The 21,473-nt window shown below is 46.7% G+C and overlaps 1 protein-coding gene across 1 annotated transcript; it reads right to left on the minus strand.

The window, feature by feature from the left end:
- Positions 1-551: 551 nt before the first annotated feature.
- LOC120504639 (ly6/PLAUR domain-containing protein 2-like) lies at positions 552-7,156 on the minus strand. Its single transcript, XM_039714345.1, has 3 exons — positions 6,674-7,156; positions 3,525-3,644; positions 552-2,477 (listed from the first exon to the last, which is right to left on the minus strand). The coding sequence occupies exons 1-3, from the start codon at positions 6,723-6,725 to the stop codon at positions 2,266-2,268; spliced, it is 384 nt and encodes a 127-aa protein (XP_039570279.1). The 5' UTR covers positions 6,726-7,156; the 3' UTR covers positions 552-2,265.
- Between the last annotated feature and the right edge of the window lie 14,317 nt (positions 7,157-21,473).

Raw genomic sequence — 21,473 nt, forward strand, 5'->3', positions numbered from 1 at the left:
TGTGTGAAGAGTTTCTCACCTCTCCTAATCAAGGAATGTATTAGAGGTGCTTTGAAGATAAAAATCTGCTTCTGAGTCTGTTTTGGCTCCAGCAGAAACTCGCGGGTCACGTTGGCAGGTAAGTCCTGGCAGGATGCTCACAGCCAGCGCTGGTGACACGAGGGGACAGTCCCCACAGGGAGCAGCTTTGAAACACAGCAGGGTCATTCACAGCCCCCTGTTGGCCTCGCTGCTGAGCTCAGGCACTTTCTCTTTTGTTCCCTGAAACCCCTCCAGTTCTCTCAGTGCATATCCCAAAAAAGCCTCCTGTCCCACTGATTATATTTTGCCCTTCTCCCCCTCATTTTCCAGCAGGGATAGCCTTAAATCTGGCTTTTCCAAGGAGGATTTTTGCACTCCCTTGCTCATCCCTGTGTGTGGTTTTACCCTTGTCTAGCACAGGGCAGTTTGGGAGCTGAAAAACAAGCCAGAATCCCCCCTCCCCTTGTGCTGCCCCACACTCCTTTCCCACAGGGATATCGAGCACAAAAGAAAGACGCTGCAGGCTGAAAACCAGAGAATCCAACTTTATTTACGAAATCCTCACCCAGAAGGGAACCCTCATGCTCCCAGTCCCTCTGTATCCAGACCCTACCCCATCCACGGGTGGAAAGCAGAGCCCAGGATCCTGCAGAAAATGTGGAAAGGCTGCTGGAGACAGAGCTGGAAACCAGGATAAAAAAAAAAAGGGATGTGATCTGCGGATGGCAAGGATGGAGCTTTGCTTCTGGTCTGACACATCCGACTGGTTTTGAAGCAGGGAAAAACAGAACAGACGAGTGGGAAGCAGGGGCTGGTGCTCAGTGTCTGCGAGGGTGGGTGGAATATTGGGATTTGAGTAACTTGCAATTATTATCCTCTCCATGGCATTTGCTCCCTGTAGATCTCAGCATTGCCAAGGGGTTTTCAGTGTTTTAGTGGAGCTCTGAGGGTTTCACCTCCAGGAAAATGGGCTCACCATCCTCCTGAGCTCTGCCAAGGAATGCAGAATTGTCGGGGTTTTCTCCTAAATGTTACTGAGACAGACCTTGAGAAACTATTCCCTCTGTGCAAGGAGGAAAAAGAGCCCCCTACTTTGGTTTGTTGTGAAAAGAGAGTGGAAAAGGGAAAAAAATGGAGGAAAAATAGACTTTGCCACAGAGGAGGTTGCAGGGATGCTGTGAACAAACAAGGATAGTGCACGGGGTGTATCCATGCTCCACTCTTCCCTTGCTTCCTGATTATCTGGATGATCGCTGGCAATAGCAACAGAGGGAATGGCAAATTTCCTGCATCTCTGTGAGCTGGGAACACCTGGCTCATTCATCTCTGCTTCCACTGCAGCTGCTTTTACAGCAGGCAGGGCCTCAGAATCAATCCCACATCTGCTCCAAGCAAATCCCAGCTGGGATCCCAGCACTTTTAACTGATTTTTTCCCAGAGCTAAGAGTCTGGGATAACCATTACTTTTCCTACCCTGCAGTTTCTGCTCTGAAGGGAGGGCAGAATAAGAGAAGAATTTACTTGGAATAGTCTTTAAAACATGTGGAAAAGAAAATCTGGGAGCTCCAACTGCAACCTGAGCTCAGGCAGAATCTGAGGCAGGGGTGTGTTTGTCTGGCCAAACTTGGAAATTTAGATTGCAGGTCTGACCTACCCTGGTCTGTCAGTCCAGGGGGTGTGCTGAGCTTTCCAGAAATCCATCCCGTTCCCACATGGAAGCTGAGCCCTTCTGAACTCATTCCTTAGCTTATCCTTGGACTTAAACTCCAGATGTCTGTTCCTGATGGGCAGGAAGTAACTGGGCCCAGATCCATCTGCTCCTCTCAACCAGGACATGGCACAGGACTCCCAGAGAAGTTGTGGCTGTCCTTGGATCCCTGGAAATGTTCCAGGCCAGATTGGATGGGGCTTGGAGCAATCTGGGATAGTGGAAGGTGTCCCTGCCCATGGCAGGGGGGTGGGGCTGGATGATCTTGAAGGTTCCTTCCAACCAAACCCATTCTCTGTGGATCCTGAGGACCAGAAGCAGTTGAAGGTGAGGAACATCTGCTTGAACAGCTGGAAACTGGAGATTTGAGGGGTTTTAAGTCCAGGTGCCCAATCTCCTGGCTTGAGTCCAGCGTTGAAGATGGGGTGAAGCCACACGTCAGAGAAGAAGGACATTCCCAAAGCGTCTAAGAGTTCATGAGGCAGCTTGGCAGGGAGAGTGGTGGGCTTTCAGCTGGAGCTGGGACACTTGTGACCTCACAGGGAGCATTGGAGGACTGTGCCAGCCACCAGGGCCACCAGACCCAGCGCCGCAGAGCTGCTCCTCACCCCGTTGCTGCTCTTGGTGTCATCTGTGCACAGGTCAGTGTAGCAGCAGGATTTGGGTTTTTGGGCCCCTATCCCATCGTAGGAGAGGCATTCCTCCTCACAGGCCCTGGTCACGGTGATGTTGCCAAAAAAGGGATAACCTGGGAGAGGCAGATTGGACAGGAGGAGGAGGTGAGAGAGGGGAAAAAAAGAAAAGGAAGGAAAATAGGATTGAGAAACACTGACAGAGGAGGTGTTGGACATCCCTAATCCATGGGTGCCTCTAACCCAGCCTGTTTTTTGTTGGACACAGGCCTGCCAGCACTCACTGCTGACTCTCTCTCACCCTCCTGCTCCTTCCAAAATCATTCCAGCATGGACAAGGGACACAATTCCCTGTAGACATTTGCACCCTCTATAAATTTAAAGTCCACAGAGATATTGGGGTAGGAAAGGCAACAAGTGCAGTGAGTCCTGCTACTTCACTGTGAGGCTCCAAATCTGATGGATTCCTCTCCTTCCCTCCCTAAAGTGGGATAATTCCTCCTGGGTTTTGACAGAGATGTTAAAGGGTAATCCAAGCTAGGACAGGGATGGGGAGAGGGAAGTGTGGCCAGCAGATTGAGGGAGGTGATTCTCCCCCTTTGTTCTAGTGAGACCCTCCCCTGAAGAGTGGGATCTGCCTCCAGCTCTGGGGTCCTGACACGACAGAGACAGGGAATTGTTGGAACAGGTCCAGAGGAGGCCATGGAGATGCTCCGAGGGCTGAAGCCCCTCTGCTCTGGAGCCAGGCTGGGAGAGTTGAGGGTGTTCACCTGGAGAAGGGAAGGCTCCAGAGAGTGAAGCCCCCCCCTTCCAGAGCCTGAAGGGGCTCCAGGAGAGCTGGAGAGGAACTTGGGACAAGGGATGGAGGGACAGGATAAGGAGGAATGGCTTCCCACTGCCAGAGGCTGGGGTTAGATGGGATTTTGGGAAGGAATTTTTGGCTGTGAGGGTGCTGAGGCCCTGCCACATGTTTCCCAGAGAAGCTGTGGCTGCCTCATCCCTGGAAATGTCCCAGGCCAGGTTGGATGGGGCTTGGAGCAACCTGGGATAGTGGAAGGTGGGAGTTTGGAGCTCCATGATCGTGAAGCTGTCTCCCAACCCAGCCCATCCTGGAATTCTTGGATTTCTCCCCAGCACCCCCCAGGGGCAGTGGTGGCACTCACCTGTCTCCATGGAGTGCAGCGTCGTGGTGCACACGGTGGCTTTCGGGGAGCACGTGACGGGCGTCCTGCACTTGGAAATGTCTGTGGGCTCCTTGCACACGTAACATCGCAGGGACTGGGCTGCAGAGGGGACAGAAGGGCTCTGAGGTGACACAGCAGGGAAGACAGACCCAAATCTGAAGCTTTCTGACCAAAATGCAGCAGTCTCCAAAATTAAGCGTGTCTGGAGGCAATGGCAGAGCTTGGATATGCCAGGGGGTGGAAAGATAAAATCTCACACTGGAGGACAAGGGTGGTGTAGCAGGAGCTGGGCCTAAGCATGACTTTGGAGGCTCAGCAGCCCAAAAAAAGGGATTTTGTGGGACCTAAGCTTGAGCTTTGTTAGGTCTGAGTATCCTCTGTAAGAATTCAGCCTGGAGAAGAGGAGGCTGAGGGGAGAATTGTTGGGATCCACAACTTCCTCATGAGGGGAAGTGGAGGGGCAGCACTGATCTCTTCTCTCTGGAGCAGTGACAGAAGCCAAGGGAATGGCCTGAAACTGTGTCAGGGGAGGTTTAGGTTGGATATCAGGAAAAGATTCTTCCCCCAGAGAGTGGTCAGGCACTGGAACAGGCTCCCCAGGGAATGGTCATGGCATCAGGAGCTCAGGAGGTGTTGGGACAACTCTCTCAGGCACAGGGTGGGATTGTTGGGATGTCCTGTGCAGGGCAAGGAACTGGACTTTGATAATCCTTGTGGGCCCCTTGCAAATCAGGATATTCCACGATGGTAAAAACCAGCTCCTTCTGCTGAGAGCAGCATTCCCCAGCTGTGACAGTGACAGCTCCCCCATCCCTCCCCTCACAGCTCCTTCCTGCTCGTTTAAGCGAAATTCTGCAGGAATCAGTAACTGAGAGCAGGATTTAAATTTCAGAGCTGTGTCAGAGATCCTGAGCGCTGAGTGTGGCCTCAAAACTACTCTCATCAGGGGCTACTGCTGCTTTTTGAAGAGGCGATGTACAAACCCTTGCTGGCTGCCACCTGAGGGAGGGACATCTCTAAATATGCAAATCTTGGCCACATCAACTCTCAAAAACCTCAGCGTGAGCACTGTCCATCCACAGCCAGCAGACACTGAGAGCGTGGATTTTCCAAAGTCCTGCTGGTGTGGCTTGATGACAAAAACCAGCCTGGTTTGAGATTTTCTATCCTACCCTCCTTCCGCCTGCTGAAAAACAACCTGCAAGCGTCCAGTGCCATCTATTGGCAAAAATTCACAGCGACGCTGTTTTTTTTTGTTCCCGTTCTGCTGTCAGAGGAACCTCTGGGGCTTTGTGATAAGGATAAATATTTTTGAAGGCATTTGTTTGAACACCTGACTTCAGAAAGGAATTTTCAAGGCATCTGCTCCTCGCAGCAGCTCCTTTGGAAAATTCAGCTCTCGGGTAGAGCCTATACAGTGCAAAACTTCTCTTTCTCATTCCTTAGCTCTTGCTAAGGAATTCAATTCAAAGAGACAATTCCTTGTCTCTTTGCAGAAGTAAAAACGATTGCTTCATGGGAATATTTCAATTTTCTTGTGGCCTGTAAACAAGGGTGGTGGAGCCATCCCTATTTATCCCAGCTCAGGACCTCACTAAATCCCTTCCCAATGATCCATGATCCATTCCATAAAATTGTTATATATTTTAACAGAGGTATCACATTATCAACAATCATTTGGATATCTGGGGATGTGAGGGATGGGTGGCTGGACAGAGCAGTTCTGGCTCCAGGCACTTGAGAAACTACCCTGCAATCCTTCGGGTGAGGTGGTTTCCATTTACAAACCTCAACATTTTCACGGATGAGCTGGGAAGTGCCTTGGGGGATTCAATCCCAGTTAAAAGCAGGTTTAAGGAAGGAAAACCTCAACCCCCCCATCTTTCACTCCCGCTGGGTGGGGCATTTAGAGGACGTGGGTTTTGTGGGAAGGTTGCATGGAAGAGGAAAGCCCAAATCTGTAAGGAACAGGACAAGAGAACTGGACAGAGACAGCTCTGCATCCTGATCTGAGCCAATAATTCCCTGTTCCTCACTGTCCAACAGGACCTTCAATTCCTTGATATCAAACCTCAGGAATATGAACAGTCACAGACACATCCCTCACCCACAACAGGGGTGCCTAGACCAGCTGCTTCCTTTTGAATCATCCAAAAAAAATTATTTCTGCTTGATTTCAACTATAAAGCAAAAAAAAATTATTTAAAAAATTTAATTATTTAAAATAATTATTAATTATTTTAAAATTAAAAAAACCTTATTTCTGCCTGATTTCAACTATAAAGCAAATGAGGTTGATAACTCTGTTTCCATAAAATTCTTTGAGACCTTGGGTGGTTTCTCAGAAATTCCATTAAATCCAAGACAGGAATTCAGATGGAGATGTTTGATCCCTGCCCAGGCTGCCTTTCCTTTGAGATCTTCCATGGAAACAGGCTGAGGATCTCTGGGGCCCGTGGGCTGCGGGTTAAACCCCTCTGGGGTGGTGCCATCCCTGGAATGCCTGTTCCCGGCAGGGATGTGGCTGCAGTTGGTCACATCTGCACGGAGGCAGGACAAACCCTGCTGCCAGCTTGCCCAAGATGCAGACTCATCACAGACCCAGGGGAATTTCCCATTTCCACTATCTCCTGAAACAAGCGAAAATCCTGGAGCTGAGGGTTTAATAAAACTTTCCAATGTCCTTGGAGTTATTTCTCATACCCCCACCCTTGTCTGTATTGAAGTTTCACCTTCTGGCTTTCAGCATTTCCAGCAGCCAGCTGGGAGGTTTTAGGGATGTCAGGAGCTCGGGATGAACATTCCTGATGGCAGAGGGTGGCAGCTCAGGTAGAGGCTGGCACTTCAAGCTCTTTTCCAGGCTGGTCCTGCCCTGTGCCTTGTCCCCTCCATCCCTGGATGTGGGTGACAGGTATCCAAAGGACGTGCATTGCTCCCAGTCATGCATCAAAGCTCTTCCCACCAGGAATGCATCTCCCCTTTCCCATTTCACCCTCTCCTTCGATCTTCTTCAATACAAAAGGCATCATTTCCCCTACCTGGGGGTTACCAGGTCTTTCCCCTCCCAGCCCTCCCAGGAATTTCCCAGGGTGGGGGGCCCTGGAGTGTTGGGAATGAGGAGCTCTTACCCAACTCCACGAATGCCAGGCCAAGCAGGAATCCCACCAGGAGTTTCTTCATGCTGAGAGCAGATCCAGGCAGCCAGGACAGATCCAGAGAGCTTCTCCCAGGGAGCTTTATATGTTTTCCCACCCTCCACCAGCTGTTGTTGATCCTGTGGGCGGATTCCCTCGGGGTGATCAGGGGAAAGCCCAGCTCCAGTCTGGATTGGGATTTGCAGAGGAACGAGTTCCCTGACGAGGTGACATCACCACAACGAGCAGACTCCTGCCATACCTCGGCTCTTCCCCAGGTTTATGTCCTGGGGCTGGTCCCATGGAAAAGGAAAAACACGGCTGGCACTGCAAGGTGTGGCCCCATGCCAGGGCTTGGATGGGGAATGTAACAAGGTTTGTTTGCTCCTTCCAGTCTGGCTCCACGAGCCCAGAGCTGGCTTGTGTCACACGTGTTGCACTGGCCAACAACTGTCAAGGGGCAAGTGGCAGCAGGCTGGGCTTCCACGTGCTTTGCAGAAATGATTCCACAGGCTGGCAGGACTGGGGTTGCCCAAAGATGTGTTTTCCCAAACCCAGTTCAAAATCAAGCCTGGTTTCTGGATCCCTTGATTATTAACTGAGCTGCTGGGCATGGGATATGGTGCTTCCAAGTCTGGAACTGGGATAAATCACGTGGTCTCAGGTCCTGGGTCATGATGGCAAAGCAGGACACTCAGCCTTCCTTTGGAAAGCTGTCAATTATTTACCAAATTTTATCCTGAAGCTGGGAAATAAGCCAAACATGGAGCAATTAATCAATTTTCCCCACTCCAGCACCTTCCTGATAACAAATTTCACTTTATCCACATCAGGGCAACCCTTTCAAACATCACCATTTATTTTGTATCTTATCCAATATTTGGGGAGACAGCTTCAAATGCTTGGAGATGGGGAGAAATTATTTACTTCTCCCTTTGGACTGAGCTGCTGGTATTTTATATTTCACAGGAAAAGCTGATAGAATTTTAGTTGGGTTTGTTGTGATCCAAATTGGAAAACCCTGGTGTTGTGCAATTTCCCATAAAACAGCTGAATAAGCCAAAGAGGCAAAGTTTGTGAATCACTGGAGCACTTGGAGATTTTAGGGTTGGAGATGAGGTGAGTGAAGGAGCTTTAATGAGGTGCTTTGCCTGTCACAGACTTGTCATGACAACACACGTGGGAATATTGCTGCCATTCCCAGCAGCCTCTCCTGCTCCCCAGATGGAGGATGGTTCCCAGTAACCTGAGAAGCATTGCTAATGAAAATTTCCACAGCCACGGATGACACAAAGCTGACAGAGCTGTGGGAAAGGGAGAGAAAGACCTACACCCTAATCCTTCTATATGAGATCAAAAATTATCTTTTATTTTATCTTCCTGTGCTCTCCGAATTCAGGTGCTTAAAAAATAAAACCTGGATAAAACATAATTTTCTGGGGACATAGGAAAAAACCCACTTGGTGAAAGCCACCAGACCGAGTTACATCCAGATCCTTGCTCGGAACTGGGCAGCTCAAAGGCACATTTGAGCAATATCCTAATTTACAGCCATGAAACTGGAAAAGATCCAGTGCTTTCAGCATTCCAGGTGGTTGTGCCTCAATAGGAAAGCACAGTGGGATTGGCAGGGTAAAGCTGCTTGGTGGATTGTGGAGTGGAAGTGTCCGTGGAGGCATCCTCTCATACCTGAAAGTCATTCCATACCAAGAAATTCTTGGGATAAATCCATGTGGTTGAAGGAATAGGGAAATAAATACTTAATCACTGGCTTAACTCTGTCTTAAAGGCTTGGAAAGGTTGGAGATTTTTCCATAAGGCAAAACACTGGCAAAACACCAGAGCTCCCGCAGAGGTGCAGCAGTTCCAGACTTCAGGGAAAGAGGATTTGGGAGCATTCCAGTAAAATTGTGGAGGCAAGGAAAGACCTTTAAGGTCTGTTACCTTTAAGGTATTCCTTGATCTAAAGATAATCAAGAGCTTACAGAGAGATGGAGACCTGGAAACAAACCCAAAACCCAACACAAACAACCCCAGGTGGTGTCCGGGTGTGTGTTGGGAGAGCAGGGATTTGGATTTTGATTTTGGAGGTGGCAACACCCTCCTGGCTTCCCAGGTAGAATTCTACTGCCACTGTCAAGAACAAAAGGGGATCCTAATGGAAAACAAAAAAACCCCAAAAAAACAACAAAAAAAGCCTAAAAAAACCCCCAAAAACCAAACCAAAACAACAACAATGACAAAAAAAACCCAAACAAAAAAAACACCAAAACAAACCAAAACAAAAAAAACCCACCAAAGCAATATTGAGGAGAGTGGGACAACAGGATTCACACCAAAAGATAACACTGGAAGACACTGGCTCCTTTTAGCTTGGCAGAGTTAAGACAAGCCTAAGTTCAATGAAATTGGAAAGTGAGGTTGGACCTTAAACACTAAAAAATTTGGGATTATTTCTGTAAGTAAAGGCAGGGAAGAAAACTGACCTGCTTTAAACCTGATAAGTATGTGGAAGCTGTGGTTTGACAGAGCAGCTCAGTAAGGCTTAGACAGCTCGTAGGACTCAGGAGACCCTAAAAATTCCCTCCTGTCTCTGTCAGGGGTGGAATAAGCCCTGGGAAAGGTTTTAAGCACTGACTGACAGGAGCCAGAAGGGACTTTGGTTGAAATGTCATTTCAGGTCTGGAGAGCTGAGAATATCAACGAGGCGTGGTGTGTTAGGGAGAAAGGTTTGTGTGCCAAAAGCCTTCAGGAATTCTCAGTGGGATTACTCCAAACCTTCTCCCAGCCTGTCACTAGGAGACTGTCCTAATTTATAAGGTAATATAGGGAGATATAATCACTTTCTGCTTATCACAAATACCAGGAAAGGCAGATGACAGAAATTTGGTTTTTACGGGTAAGAAGGTGAAGTAAGAAGCTTCACCTGCTCTAACTTCCCTTACAGTCAATTCTTGTTTGAGTGATTAAACCCCAGAATTTTATGAGATGTTTTGTGGCAGGGAGTGAACACCAAGCTTTGCTCAGCTGTTCCAGTTGTTGATTATCAGCCACACATGAAATTACTCCTGTGTGAAATATTTCTGCTCTCTTTTATGGACTCCCTACAGCCAGTGGCTCTTGTTGCACCCTTCTCTACTAAATTCAGTTTCTCACTGCTGCAATTTTCCTCTTCTCTGTAGAAATGTATTTTGTCTTGGATATCTCTTGGATAGACTTTGGTGGGGTCTCTGACTCCTCCTCTGTTCTCCAAGGCTTTAATCCTTCTGATGGTTCTTCCTCAGAAGAACTCCCTCTGTTTCACCACCTTCTCTCCTACATTGTCCAGCTCTGATCTGGACATTTTCTTGAGCCACTCCATAGAATCCCAGAATGTTTTGGGTTGGAAGTGACTTCAAGATCACCCAGTTTCAATCCCTTGCCATGGGCAGGGGCACCTTCCACTATCCCAGGTTGCTCCAAGTCCTGTCCAGACTGGCCTTGGACACTTCCATGGCTGGATCACCCACAACTTCTCTGGGCAACCTGTTCTAGGGCCTCAGCACTCTCACAGGGAAGATTTTCTTCCCAATATCCCATAAAATCCACCCACTCTCAGTTTGAAGCCATTCTCTCTTATCCTGACACTCCATGCCCTTGTTCAAAATCCTGACACTCCATGCCCAAGGTCCAAAATCCCTCTTCAGCTCTCCTGGAGCCCCTCTTCAGCTACTGAGAGCTCACAATGAGGTCACCCCAGAGCCTTCTCCTCTGCAATCTCAGGAATAAACAGGATGGATCCACCTGCTGTGATACAAACACCAACCAACCCTATCTGACACCGTGGTCATGTCATGGTAACCGTGGCATCAATCTACATGACATCCATGTCTTTCCTGAGAGCTGATTTGCAGGATGGAGTCTGCTCCAATTTCCAGATATCAGATTCCTGATCATCCTGGTGATAACTGGTTTGCAGGTAAACACAGATACTGTTGATCATTACACTGAGCCACCTGGAGTTCAGCTCCTGTGATTCTACAGGGGTAGAATTTTTACCAGGGGACTTTTTGGATGCTCCACTATCTTCACGTGTGACTCAGTAGCAGGGAACCTCTCTGCCCGTGCCCGTGGCCGCAGCGATGTTTGATGATCCAATGCAAGTTCCACCTCTCATGGGTGTGTGTCAACAACAAGACTTTGGGCTTGTTGGGGTGGAGTTGGTCTCCACCCTCCTGATGAAACTCTGCCACTGGGCAGGAAGGAATTCAGGTTTCGTTGGGCTGGAAAAGGGTGAAAATGTGAGCACCCTTCTCCAAGGAGCGCTTCAGGTCTGTTTTCCACGGCCTGTTTGGTATTAAATGTTTCTCCTCCATGGGGAGCATCCAAAAAAAAAAAAAATCCAGATTCACAGCTCTGATTCAGTCTCTAAAGAGCTCCTACCCCTTTTTTTCTGTGTCTGAGCTTCATTTTGCTGCTTTGCACACCCTATCTGAAAATGTGAGGTGAGAAAATGAACCTCTCCAAGCAGAGAAAGGAACTGTACTTGCATTTCCCAAATTCTGGCTTAAGCTCACTAATCCCAAGACTAAAAAGCAGGTGCTCCTAAGGATGGGAGGAAAGACTCCAGACTTGCTGGAGTTTTACAAAAAGATGTAAAGATTTTTACAAAAATGTGAGTTGTGTTCAGGGCTCTGAGAGAAAAAAGGGGAATCCAGGGATATGGTCACATGGAGGTTGGAATCATTGAAACATGGAATGGTTTGGGTTGGAAGAGCCCTAAATCTCATCTCATCCAACCTCCCAGCCATGGGTAGGGACATATTGCACTAGACCAGGTTGCTCAAGTTCCTCTTCTTCCAGCCAGAGGACTGAGGGCAATTCCTTCAGGCACCGCCTGTGTTTGGGCCACCTTGGGAATGTAGGTCCCTCAAGCATTTTCTGAAAACAGCAAAAATGTCCAAGATGTGATTCTGAATTGGACTCCAGAGGGATGAATATCCGCAATTCAGGCATTTCAGGCTTCCTTCAAGCTGTATCAGTCCTACCATGGACTTGAGAGATCTCTAGCTAGTGTAAAGTGGTCCCTGAGTGTGTCATGTCCTGAAGGCATTGGATTTGTTCCAGGGAATGCCCAGGCACACTCTGAGGGCCAAGGTATGTTTCCAGACAGGTCACTCTGGTTGGAAGGATGAGAAATTCAGGCACGAGTTGTGACAGTTGTGATCAGGATTAGAGAAAGGATCCTGATCCTTTTTAAATTCCCTTTTTATTCTGGTGTAATTCCCTTCTCCTTTCCGGTGACAGTTGCTGCCAACCCTACATGAAAGCCCACATCACTCAAAAATTCACATTCCATGATGTAGGGAGCCTGTGTCCATGTGATTTTCTATCTGAAATTTGGAATAATGGGATTGTTAAATGTTGGAGAAGATGTTCATCATTAAACCATGTCCTCAATTGCCAGATCCATGTGGTTTTTTGAGCACTTCCAGACATCATGACTCCACCCTTTTCTGGTGCTTGAACACCAAAAAAACCAAGGCTTTCTCATGCTGGGAACATTCCTTGGGGCTGCTGTTGGCTGGCAGTCTCCAGTATTTTTTTTCCACATTTTATTCAGCTGATGGCACTGTTGATCTCTTATCAACATTCTGCAGTACAAAGGCAACATGCAGAGACTGGCCAGTCACAGAGCTACTTCCTTCCCTTCATCAGGAAGATTTTCCCTCTTTATCAGCTTTGGTTGTGCAGAGAAAGGAAACAGAGACTCGCTACAAACTTGTCACTTGTCAAACCCAGGGACTGTCACCCTGTCTGTGAGTGAGAAGTGCCTGACATCACTTTGTCAACCTTCAGCATCATCAGCAGTGCCTTTGACTGACAGGCTGGCAGCGAAGTCTGTCGCCAGATACAGATCTGGATGAGTCAAGCTAAATAAGTAACCCCTGCTAAGTAATAAAATTAGCCTGTGCTGGGTGTTGCCATGGGGATCCAGCACAATATTGGGAGTAGCGTGACAAGGAGGCCAACACCCATCATGAGGGTCTGTATGGTCAAGGCAAAAAGTTGTGAGAGAGCCAATTAGCAGAAAATGCAGCAGAAATAACTTTTGAAAATTTGTGGAGTCATGGGCAGGATTGAAGCAGGACAAAAAGTCTGGTGAGGGAGCCACCTGGCCTAAGCCCAGCCTTTCTTCTCTACCATAGGTGGCTCCTGAGTGACTCACTGGAGCTGTTTCTTTTTCCAGTCAGGCAGACAAAACCAAATTTCATCAGACAAAAGCTTTGTCAAAAAGTGGATGGCAGTGGGGATTACCTGCTTCCCTTCACTGGCTTTAAAGGGAGCCCTGCAAGGGTGGAGATGAGGTCACCTGGAGGCCTCTTGTTACTAAATGTGTTTTCTCATGGAATTGTAGAGTGGCTTGTGTTGGAAGGGACCTTAAAAACCATCTTGTTCCACCCCCTGTCGTGGGCAAGGACAGCTTCCACTATCCCAAGCTGCTCCAAGCCCCAGCCCACCTGGGGACACTTGGACTCTTGGAGACTTCCAGGGATCCAAGGGCAGCCACAGCTTCTCTGGGAATTTCATTCCAGGGCCTCACCACCCTCACAACCAAGAATTCCTACCCAATATCCCATCTAACCCTGCTCTCTCGCAGTGTGAAGATATTCCCAGTGACCTGTCACTCCATTCCCTTTTCTAAAGTCCCTCTCCAACTCTCCTGGACCCCCTTGCAGTGCCTGAAGGTCTAAGGTCTCCCTGGAGCTTTCCCTTTTCCAGGCTGGACATTCCTAGCTCTCCCAGCATGGCTTCATCCCTTGGAGCATCTCCGTGGCCTCCTCTGGAATTGCTCCAGCATCTCCACGTACTCCTGCTGTTGGACTCTAGAGCTGGATGCAGAATTCCAGGTGGGATCTCACCAGAGTGGAGCAGGGGGCAGAATCCCCCCTCCCCCACTTCTGCCTACACGCTGGGGACACAGCTCAGGACACAGGGGAGTCTCAGGGCTGCCTTTCCCTGCCAGAAAAACTCTCAGGCACAGTTTGGGATTCTTGGAGTGCCCTGTGCAGGGCCAGGAGCTGGACTCGGTGATCCTTGAACGTCTCTTCCAACTCTGGACTTCCCTTGAATCTTGCCAATCCATCCCAGCAGGACCAAGCTCCTTCCTCCCATCCACGTGTCCAACTTCAATGACCACGTCCAACGCTCTCTCCATTTGTTGTCCTGCTTCTTGGCATCCTACATAATTCCACAGCAGTTTGGCTTTGCCAATTAATTTGAATTTAATCTGATTATAGCTCCTTTTAGCCTCCAACACCACAGATGAATTGCGTCTTTCCTTCCTCATCCATCCCTTCCCTCCCTGCAGAGTTTTTTGAGGTGGCACACCCTGATTTCTGGGATCAGGAGTGTAAGGCACTTGGAATAACACTGTCCCCTCATCCAGCAAAGTTTTGAGATTATTCCATTTTAGATAAGCAGAAAAATGTTGATATATGGTTGATATAGAGATAAATGTATTATATCCAGATATATTTGTTGATATACAGAAAAAAAGAGAAGTGAGCTGGAAGGTCAAGGGTATGGATGCAAAGTATGAAGATTGTGGTTCACTGAAATCAAAGTTTCAGAAACCTCGTGAGCTGGAAGGTCAAGGGTATGGATGCAAAGTATGAAGTTTGTGGTTCACTGAAATTAAAGTTTCAGAAACCTCTTTGCGGTTTTTTTGGTTTTTTTTTTTTTTTTCTGTAAAAAAGAGGAAAAAATGGAGAAAAAAATCTAGAGAGAGTGACTGTGGCCTGACATAGATGAATAATTTCAAAGATTATTCCAGGAATGAGAAGGAAGCCTAAATGAATGGATTAAAAATGAAGCAGCAGACAAAACAACATGAGGGAGATTAAGAAATATATAAAGTAAAAATATGCAATAGTCAAAATTACTTAGGTCTCGAGAAAGACATTGAATGTTATTTATTCATTTATTTAAAATGAATTATTTAAAGTTATTTAAATATTATGTAAAATTATTTGCTTTTAAATTGAGAGGCAAAATAAACTAGTGATAGATGAAAACTGAATATTAAATTATCTACTTGTTTATTCAATACATAAAATGCTTTTGATTTTGGGGGTAAAGACAGCATAAAAAAATGTTTCCTGAAAAAGAAACCACCACAACGGAGGTGGAAAAAAATTTCAATGTATTCAAGCTGGGACAAAGCAGGACAGGATGTTTTGCATCCCAGAACTCTTGGAGAACTGAGATACAGAACAACAGGTCCAGGTCCACTCCCAAATATTGTTTTTAATTGGTCAAGGCAGAATCATGAGGTCAGAATTTAGCTCCTAAATTAAAATGAGGAGGGGTAACAGCCACTCTCTGACCTCAATAGAGGGCCAGGAGTAAAAACAAGGTTAGAAGGAAGCAAAATAATAAATAACCCAGAAAAATACTTAAAATCCAATCTTGTATTTGCTGTTTTAATGTTAATAAAGTCAGATTTTCACAAGTTTAGCAAAGTAACAACACAAAACAATGTGAGAGTATTTATTAAGATGGCACAGATGGAAATTAAATTTATATAAGATAGGTGAGAATTTTTTAAAGGTTTGGTAGTGGAGGAGCTGGAAATATTTAAAGTGTTGGGAGTGGGATATCAGCCTGGGGAAATTCATCAGCACCGTTCCTCACTTTTGGAGTGCTCTTGCTTAATATTTTCTGTTAAGACCTCGAAAGATGCCAAAATAGGACGGAATTTACTGGTGGCACAAATTCGGGAAGCCTCAGCAATTCCAGGAAGGATCAGGGTATCATGAACAAGCAGGCAGCTTGGATGCAAGTCATGGATTAAACAGGATCATGCACCATAATGAGTCAATTGTACGTTAAACGAGGACGTCACCTGGAGATGATTGGGAGATGAAAGATGAGGGAATTCCTGGATGATCCCAGCTGGAATCTCTGTCAGGCACCTGATGGAGCATGGAAAAGGTGCAACACCGGGTGCATTTCCCCACCTGTGACTGAGGGACCTGAATTCCTATCCAAAGGATCATGGGGAGATGTAAATAGAGAGAATATGGAGCCAAAAAGGAAAATTTAATAAATAGGGAGAGTGGATTTTCACACAGGTAGATAGTGATAGGACAAAGAGGAAATGGTTTCAAACTAAAAGAGGATTTACATTAGAATTTAGGAAGAAATTCTTCTCTGTGAGAGAGATGAAACAATGGATTAAGTTGCCCAGAGAAGCTGTGGCTCTCCTATCCTTGGAGGTGTTCCAAGCCAGGTTGGACAGGGCTTGGAGCAACCTGGGATAGTGGAAGGTGTCCCTGCCCATGGCATGGGATTGGAACTAAATGGTCTTGAAGGTCCCTTAAACCCCAAGCCTTCCCATGATTCTGAAAGAGATGGGATTTCTTAGGAGAAGGAGAAAGGACTCCCAAATATGGACACACAGCAGGGAAGAATTGCCTGAGATAAGAAAAATGGTGGCACTAGAGAAAAATAGTCCTTCACTTTTCCATATAAATGTCCCAGGTTTAGTGCCAGCCTGGGAGCCCTCAAGGCTGGAGAACTGATCCATGTTCATACTGGAAAACTGGGATGGAGACACAGAAGTTTTGGAATGAATATAAGCAGTGTTTTTGCCAGACACATTAGTGGAAAGGCTTTGTAACTTTCCCAGTATTAATATTCCAGGAAAACCTTTAGTCTTGTCAGCCTCCAATGCCCACCTGTCCATCCAATGCTCCAATGTCTATCCATCCTGGATAGCTGTCCTGGATGTTGGGTAATGCCTCATTTGGGGTCCCAGGTTAGCAAACACCCCCCATAGCTACAAATAAGAGTTTATGGACAGTGGTCAGCTCCGGGTACAGATGAATCCAGCTCTTCCACACTCCATTATTTTGGCAGTGCCAGTGTCCTGGCAATTCATATTTGGATAACTCCAAGATTTGGAGTGGTAGAAGGGAGAAGAGCCCAGGCAAGATTTCCACGGTCTTGGGGGGTGAACTGAGCAGGTTTGAAAGTTATTCCACATGTGAGTGAGGTGAGACTATAATTGACATCTTGCTTTTGCTGAAAACACTCCCAGGTCTCACAGCAGCTCTGCCTGGATGGGGTTGGAGGAAGGTGACCAGGAAAATAAGGGTGACCGATAAGTGGAATATTCACTTTGCTGTGCTGTGTGGGATCTGTTTGCCTTAATATCCTAATCCTTAAATATATTGAAAGACTCAGATGTTGGGATTGTACAGTCTGTAGAAGAGAAGATCTGTGGTGACCTTAGTGCTCCTCCCAGTACCTGAGGCAGCTCCAAAAGAGCTGGAGAGGGACATTGGAAAAGGGATGGATGGACAGGAGACAGGGAATGGCTTCCCACTGTTAGAGGGCAGGGATAGAGGGATATTGGGAAGGAATTCTTCCCTGTGAGGGTGGTGAGGCCCTGGCTCAGGTTTCCCAGAGAAGTTGTGGCTGCCCCATTCCAGGAAGTGTTGAAGTCCAGATTGGACTTGGAGCAACCTAGGACAGTGGAAGGTGTCCCTGCCCATGGCAGGGGTGTTGGAACTGGATGACCTCTCAGGTCCCTTCCAACCCAAACCATTCCATGATTCTGAACCTGATATTGATGGAGCAGATAGGACCCTTCTTCTCTTGGGCTCCTCTTGGAGACACAGCCCTGTCATGTGGGGCAGAGCAGCATATCCACCCTTCACCAACCACCTTCACAAAGTGTCTGCATTGTCTCTTTGCCTCCTGCATCCCTGGCTGTCCTCAGGATGCTGTCTGCTCCCAATCCCACTGTTGGGCTGGAAAGAGGAGGCTGTGAGCTCTACTTTAGCCGGGCGATTTGGGCTGGTTCATGTCGACATCTAAATCCCGGAGCAAACAAAAGTTTCCCCTGTCATTTCTGTGATGCAAAGGTGTCCCCTGGTTTTTATTTCGTGGTGAATCACCGGGGTGGTGGTGGCAGGGCATTTACCTTGGCGTAGCTACACGGGGTTGTGGCTTTGCTTCCTGGTCTGTTTGGGCTCCACCCTTGGTGTTTTGGGGTTCTTCACGGAAAGCGTGGTGAAATCTGTGCAGGAAAGGAGCCAGCTGTCCTCAATAGGTTGGATTAGATTAGATTAGATTAGACTAGACTAGACTAGACTTCCAACTTCAGTTGGAAGGGTCCTACAATGCTCATCCAGTCCAAGTCCCTGACCAATTCAGGGCTGACCAGAATTTAAATCATATTCTGAAATCCAAATTCTGAGACACCTGAGGCACTGACCACCTCTCCAAGAAGCAGTTCTGGTCTTTGACCACTCTCTTGGTAAAAAATCCTTCCTGATGTCCAGTCTGTATCTCCCCTGGTGCAGCTTTTATCCTTTCTCATGTGTCTTGTCTCTAGATCCCAGGGAGAAGAGCTCAGCACGTTCCTCTCCATTTTGCCTCCTCAGGGAGTTGCCATGAGGTTCCCTCTCAGCCTCATTTTCTTCAAATTGGGCAAACCCAAAACACTCAAGGATGTTCCTTCCAGCCCTTTTCCAGCTTTATTGCCCTCATGTGAATGCATTCCAGGACATTCCCATAATTCCTAATTTGTGGGTCCCAGAATTGCAAAGAATGTTTTAGGGGAAGCAATGCTGGACACAGCAGGATAATCTTCCCTGGACACAGCCCAGGATGTGGTTTGTCCTCTTGGCTACCAGGACACACTGGTGACTCTTGTGGAACTCCTGTCAGATTCCTTCTGCAGGACTGGTTTCCAGTCCCTCCTGTCCCAGTTTTTTTTTTTGTGCTTGGCATTGCTCCATCTTAGGTGCAGAATCTGTCATTTAGACCTGTTAAATTTCATCCCATTAATCATTAATTTTGTTCTCTTTCACAGCTGGGGAATGAACACCCATCCCAGACTCCATTTCCATTCTTTGCATCTTTTCCACAATTTTACACAAATGTCTCTGGGAACGAGACATTTCTCTAGAACAGAGTCACAAAACTTTGGAGGAAAACAAACACTTCCTGCCTGGATATTAAGAATTCCTGCTGAGCATGGAGAATACTGATGAGCAGCCCTGGATGTGAGGATTTTCCATGGACCAGCAACAGCAACAACCATTTGTGTAGACCTTGACCTGGGTTGAGGTAGTGACTGGTTGAAAACACTTTGAAAAAGGTTTGGACAGATCCAGTTTGGGAGGGAATGTTTCAGTCTGAGAACTCCTGAATCCATTTGGAAGAGGAGTTTCCCTTATCAGATTACTTAGATTTCTCCTGCCCCAGAAATCCCACAGTTCAATGTCACATTTTTACACAAAAGACTTCAGTCTCTTCAAACATCTTCAGCCTTTTGCTGTGCATCTCTGCTGCAATAAATATTATTTGTTGGTTAAAACTGATATTGCAGAGCATCTTAAAAATGGAAGGCCATAGAACCATGGAAATAGTTTGTTTTGGAAAGGTTGTCAAAGATCCTCTCAAACAACTCCCTGCCATGGGCAGGGACAGAGATGCTGAGGATGAGTCTCTGGCACTGAAAATTACTACAAAAATGGTTTGTTATTCTTTCTCCTGCCAAAACCCACTGACTGTATCCAAACTGCTGCTGGGAATGGCCTTTGGGTTGTTTTAACTCCTCTGCCACCCCTAGGAATGGTTTGGGAGATCCTTGACCTCCACCTGTACTGGTGAGAGTAGGGTTGAGGAACCTCCAGTGCCCAGAGGTGTCCACTGTCCTGCAACTGTGACCTCTGGACCTGGGATTTGCTGGTTCCATTTCTAGAAGACCAAAAAAGTAGTAAGTTGTTTGTATTTTGCATTCCATGATTTTTAAGGAAAGATTTTTCTCACTATTCACCCCACATTTCTGGGGGCTGTGTGGGTGTATCCCACCTCCAGTGCTTGTTAAGAAGGATCTTCCAGGGAATGCAATGTGTTTCAGGATGTCTTGGGCTTGATTTATGCCGAAATGGGCCTCAGAACTTGTACAGTAATGTTAAAAAGAAAAAAAAAAAAAGAAGTCACAGAGGGACAATAAATTTGGGTGACAACCAAGAAGTGAATACATTTAATTTTTTGTGGTAATCCAAGTGTCAGGGAATTCTTGATTCTTATGGATACAGGAGACACTGATGAAAACCTTGCAAGAATTTCTGGCAACAAATCCCTGCTTCCCATGGATACTGTGAATCAACAGATATCCATGGCAAAGGTAAATATTTCTTTTCCTCGTCAAAGAGATGAGGAGAAGCAGGGCAGAGCTGCCGCACTTGAGCACCTGATAACAGAACGTTTGCTGCAAGAACATCAAAGGAGATAAATTAATTGGCTGGGATTATGAAGGGCAGGGAAATAGCTGTCTTTGATAGTCCATGGGTGTGAGAATGTTGTTAAATGCTCAGTCATTTCACTGCAAGGCAGCTGGAGCCAGTCCAAAGGTAATGAATGGAAATGAGCACCTCATTCATGGCAAGGAATTACCATTCCTTGCCTCCTCCCTGCTAGAGCAAGAGTGGAGAGGGTTTTCCCAATTGTTTTCTTTTGAATATTCCCATTTTATTTCAATAGTCAAATTCTGATGGCAAGTCTGCCTTTATTTTTCTGAATTTTCTTCATTTCATGTGCAGAGGAACAGAATAGGTCAGGTGTGTTCAAATTATCACTTTTCAAGTAATGATTTGAAATCTTGGCCACACCTTCCTCTCTTTTTAATTATGGCAGTTGAAAAGGTATAAAAAATAATATTTTAAGCAGGATGAATAATCACCCTCCATTAAAGAAATACTGGAGGTTACAGACAGAGATTGCATCATTTTTTCTTGAATTTGTCTGTGGGATCAGACAAATCTGTTATTTTTGCAAGTTCAAAGGCTGCTGCCAAATGTAAATCCAAAAGCAGACATCACAACTCATTTGGCACCTTTGTGTGGCACCACCCAGGCTTCTCCCTGCAAATAACTCAATGTGTGGTGACCCCTGAGGAGAACAAGTCCACCACTCTACTTTCACTCCCCTGCCCTGGGTGAAGTCCTCATTCCACAGACTCCCTCGAGGGCAGATTGAATCTGAATGAAAATAAGCAGAGGGGAAGGAGCAAAATGTTTTTTTGTCTTTTCTGACTCAGCCCCACGCCTGTCACCTCTCTTTATGGGGAAGTGGTGACACTACCCCAGCCAGGGAGGGCCACCAGCAGAGCTGGGAAAAGGTTCCAGGGCTGGGTCATGGTGACTTTGTGATTCATGTGGGGAACCACTGGCAGAGGTGAGCAGGTGCCCTTAAATTTCAGTATTCCAGGCATAGAGGTTATTCCAGTGTCAGGGGTGAACTTGTCTGGTGTAAAAAATTCTGGGAAAGGCCAGAATTACAAGAGCTTTTCTACTGAGTTGATGGCTTTTAAGGTGATGTCTCCATAAAATATGGATGAGAAATCAGAGAAGCCATAGAGGGAGGAGGTTGGGGTTGCAAGAGAATCTGAGCATCAAGAGCATCATCAGGTGAGTCAGGGCAGCACCTGTTTTGCAAAGAGTCCTGAAAAGGAGTTTGGAAAGGCATTAGGAGAGCTCAGGATAAGGTCAGAAATGAGGGATCAAGGGATCTCTGGCACACGGAGCTGTCAAGTGGCAGGATGGGAGTGGGAATAGTCAAGATGCCATGGGATGAACTTGACTTGTCCTGCATGAGGAGCAGTTACAATTCACTGAGGGAAGTTCTGCAAAGGGCAGGAATTTGGATTGGTTTTAGTGGTAATGATGCCTTAGGATTTAAGCTTTTATATTTTTCATGTATTTTTTATATATTCCTGCAAAGGGCAGGAATT

This window comes from Passer montanus, unplaced genomic scaffold, assembly GCF_014805655.1.
Source record: "Passer montanus isolate IOZ18808 unplaced genomic scaffold, ASM1480565v1 scaffold100, whole genome shotgun sequence".
Taxonomy (NCBI): domain Eukaryota; kingdom Metazoa; phylum Chordata; class Aves; order Passeriformes; family Passeridae; genus Passer; species Passer montanus.

Bases quoted from the DNA above. Each gene is read 5' to 3' on its own strand.
- LOC120504639 (XM_039714345.1), bottom strand. From the start codon at position 6,725: ATGAAGAAACTCCTGGTGGGATTCCTGCTTGGCCTGGCATTCGTGGAG. The intron at 3,645-6,673 runs GTAAGAGCTCCT...TCCCCTCTGCAG, and splicing joins CCTGGCATTCGTGGAGTTGG to CCCAGTCCCTGCGATGTTAC. The intron at 2,478-3,524 runs GTGAGTGCCACC...TGCCTCTCCCAG, and splicing joins GCTGCACTCCATGGAGACAG to GTTATCCCTTTTTTGGCAAC.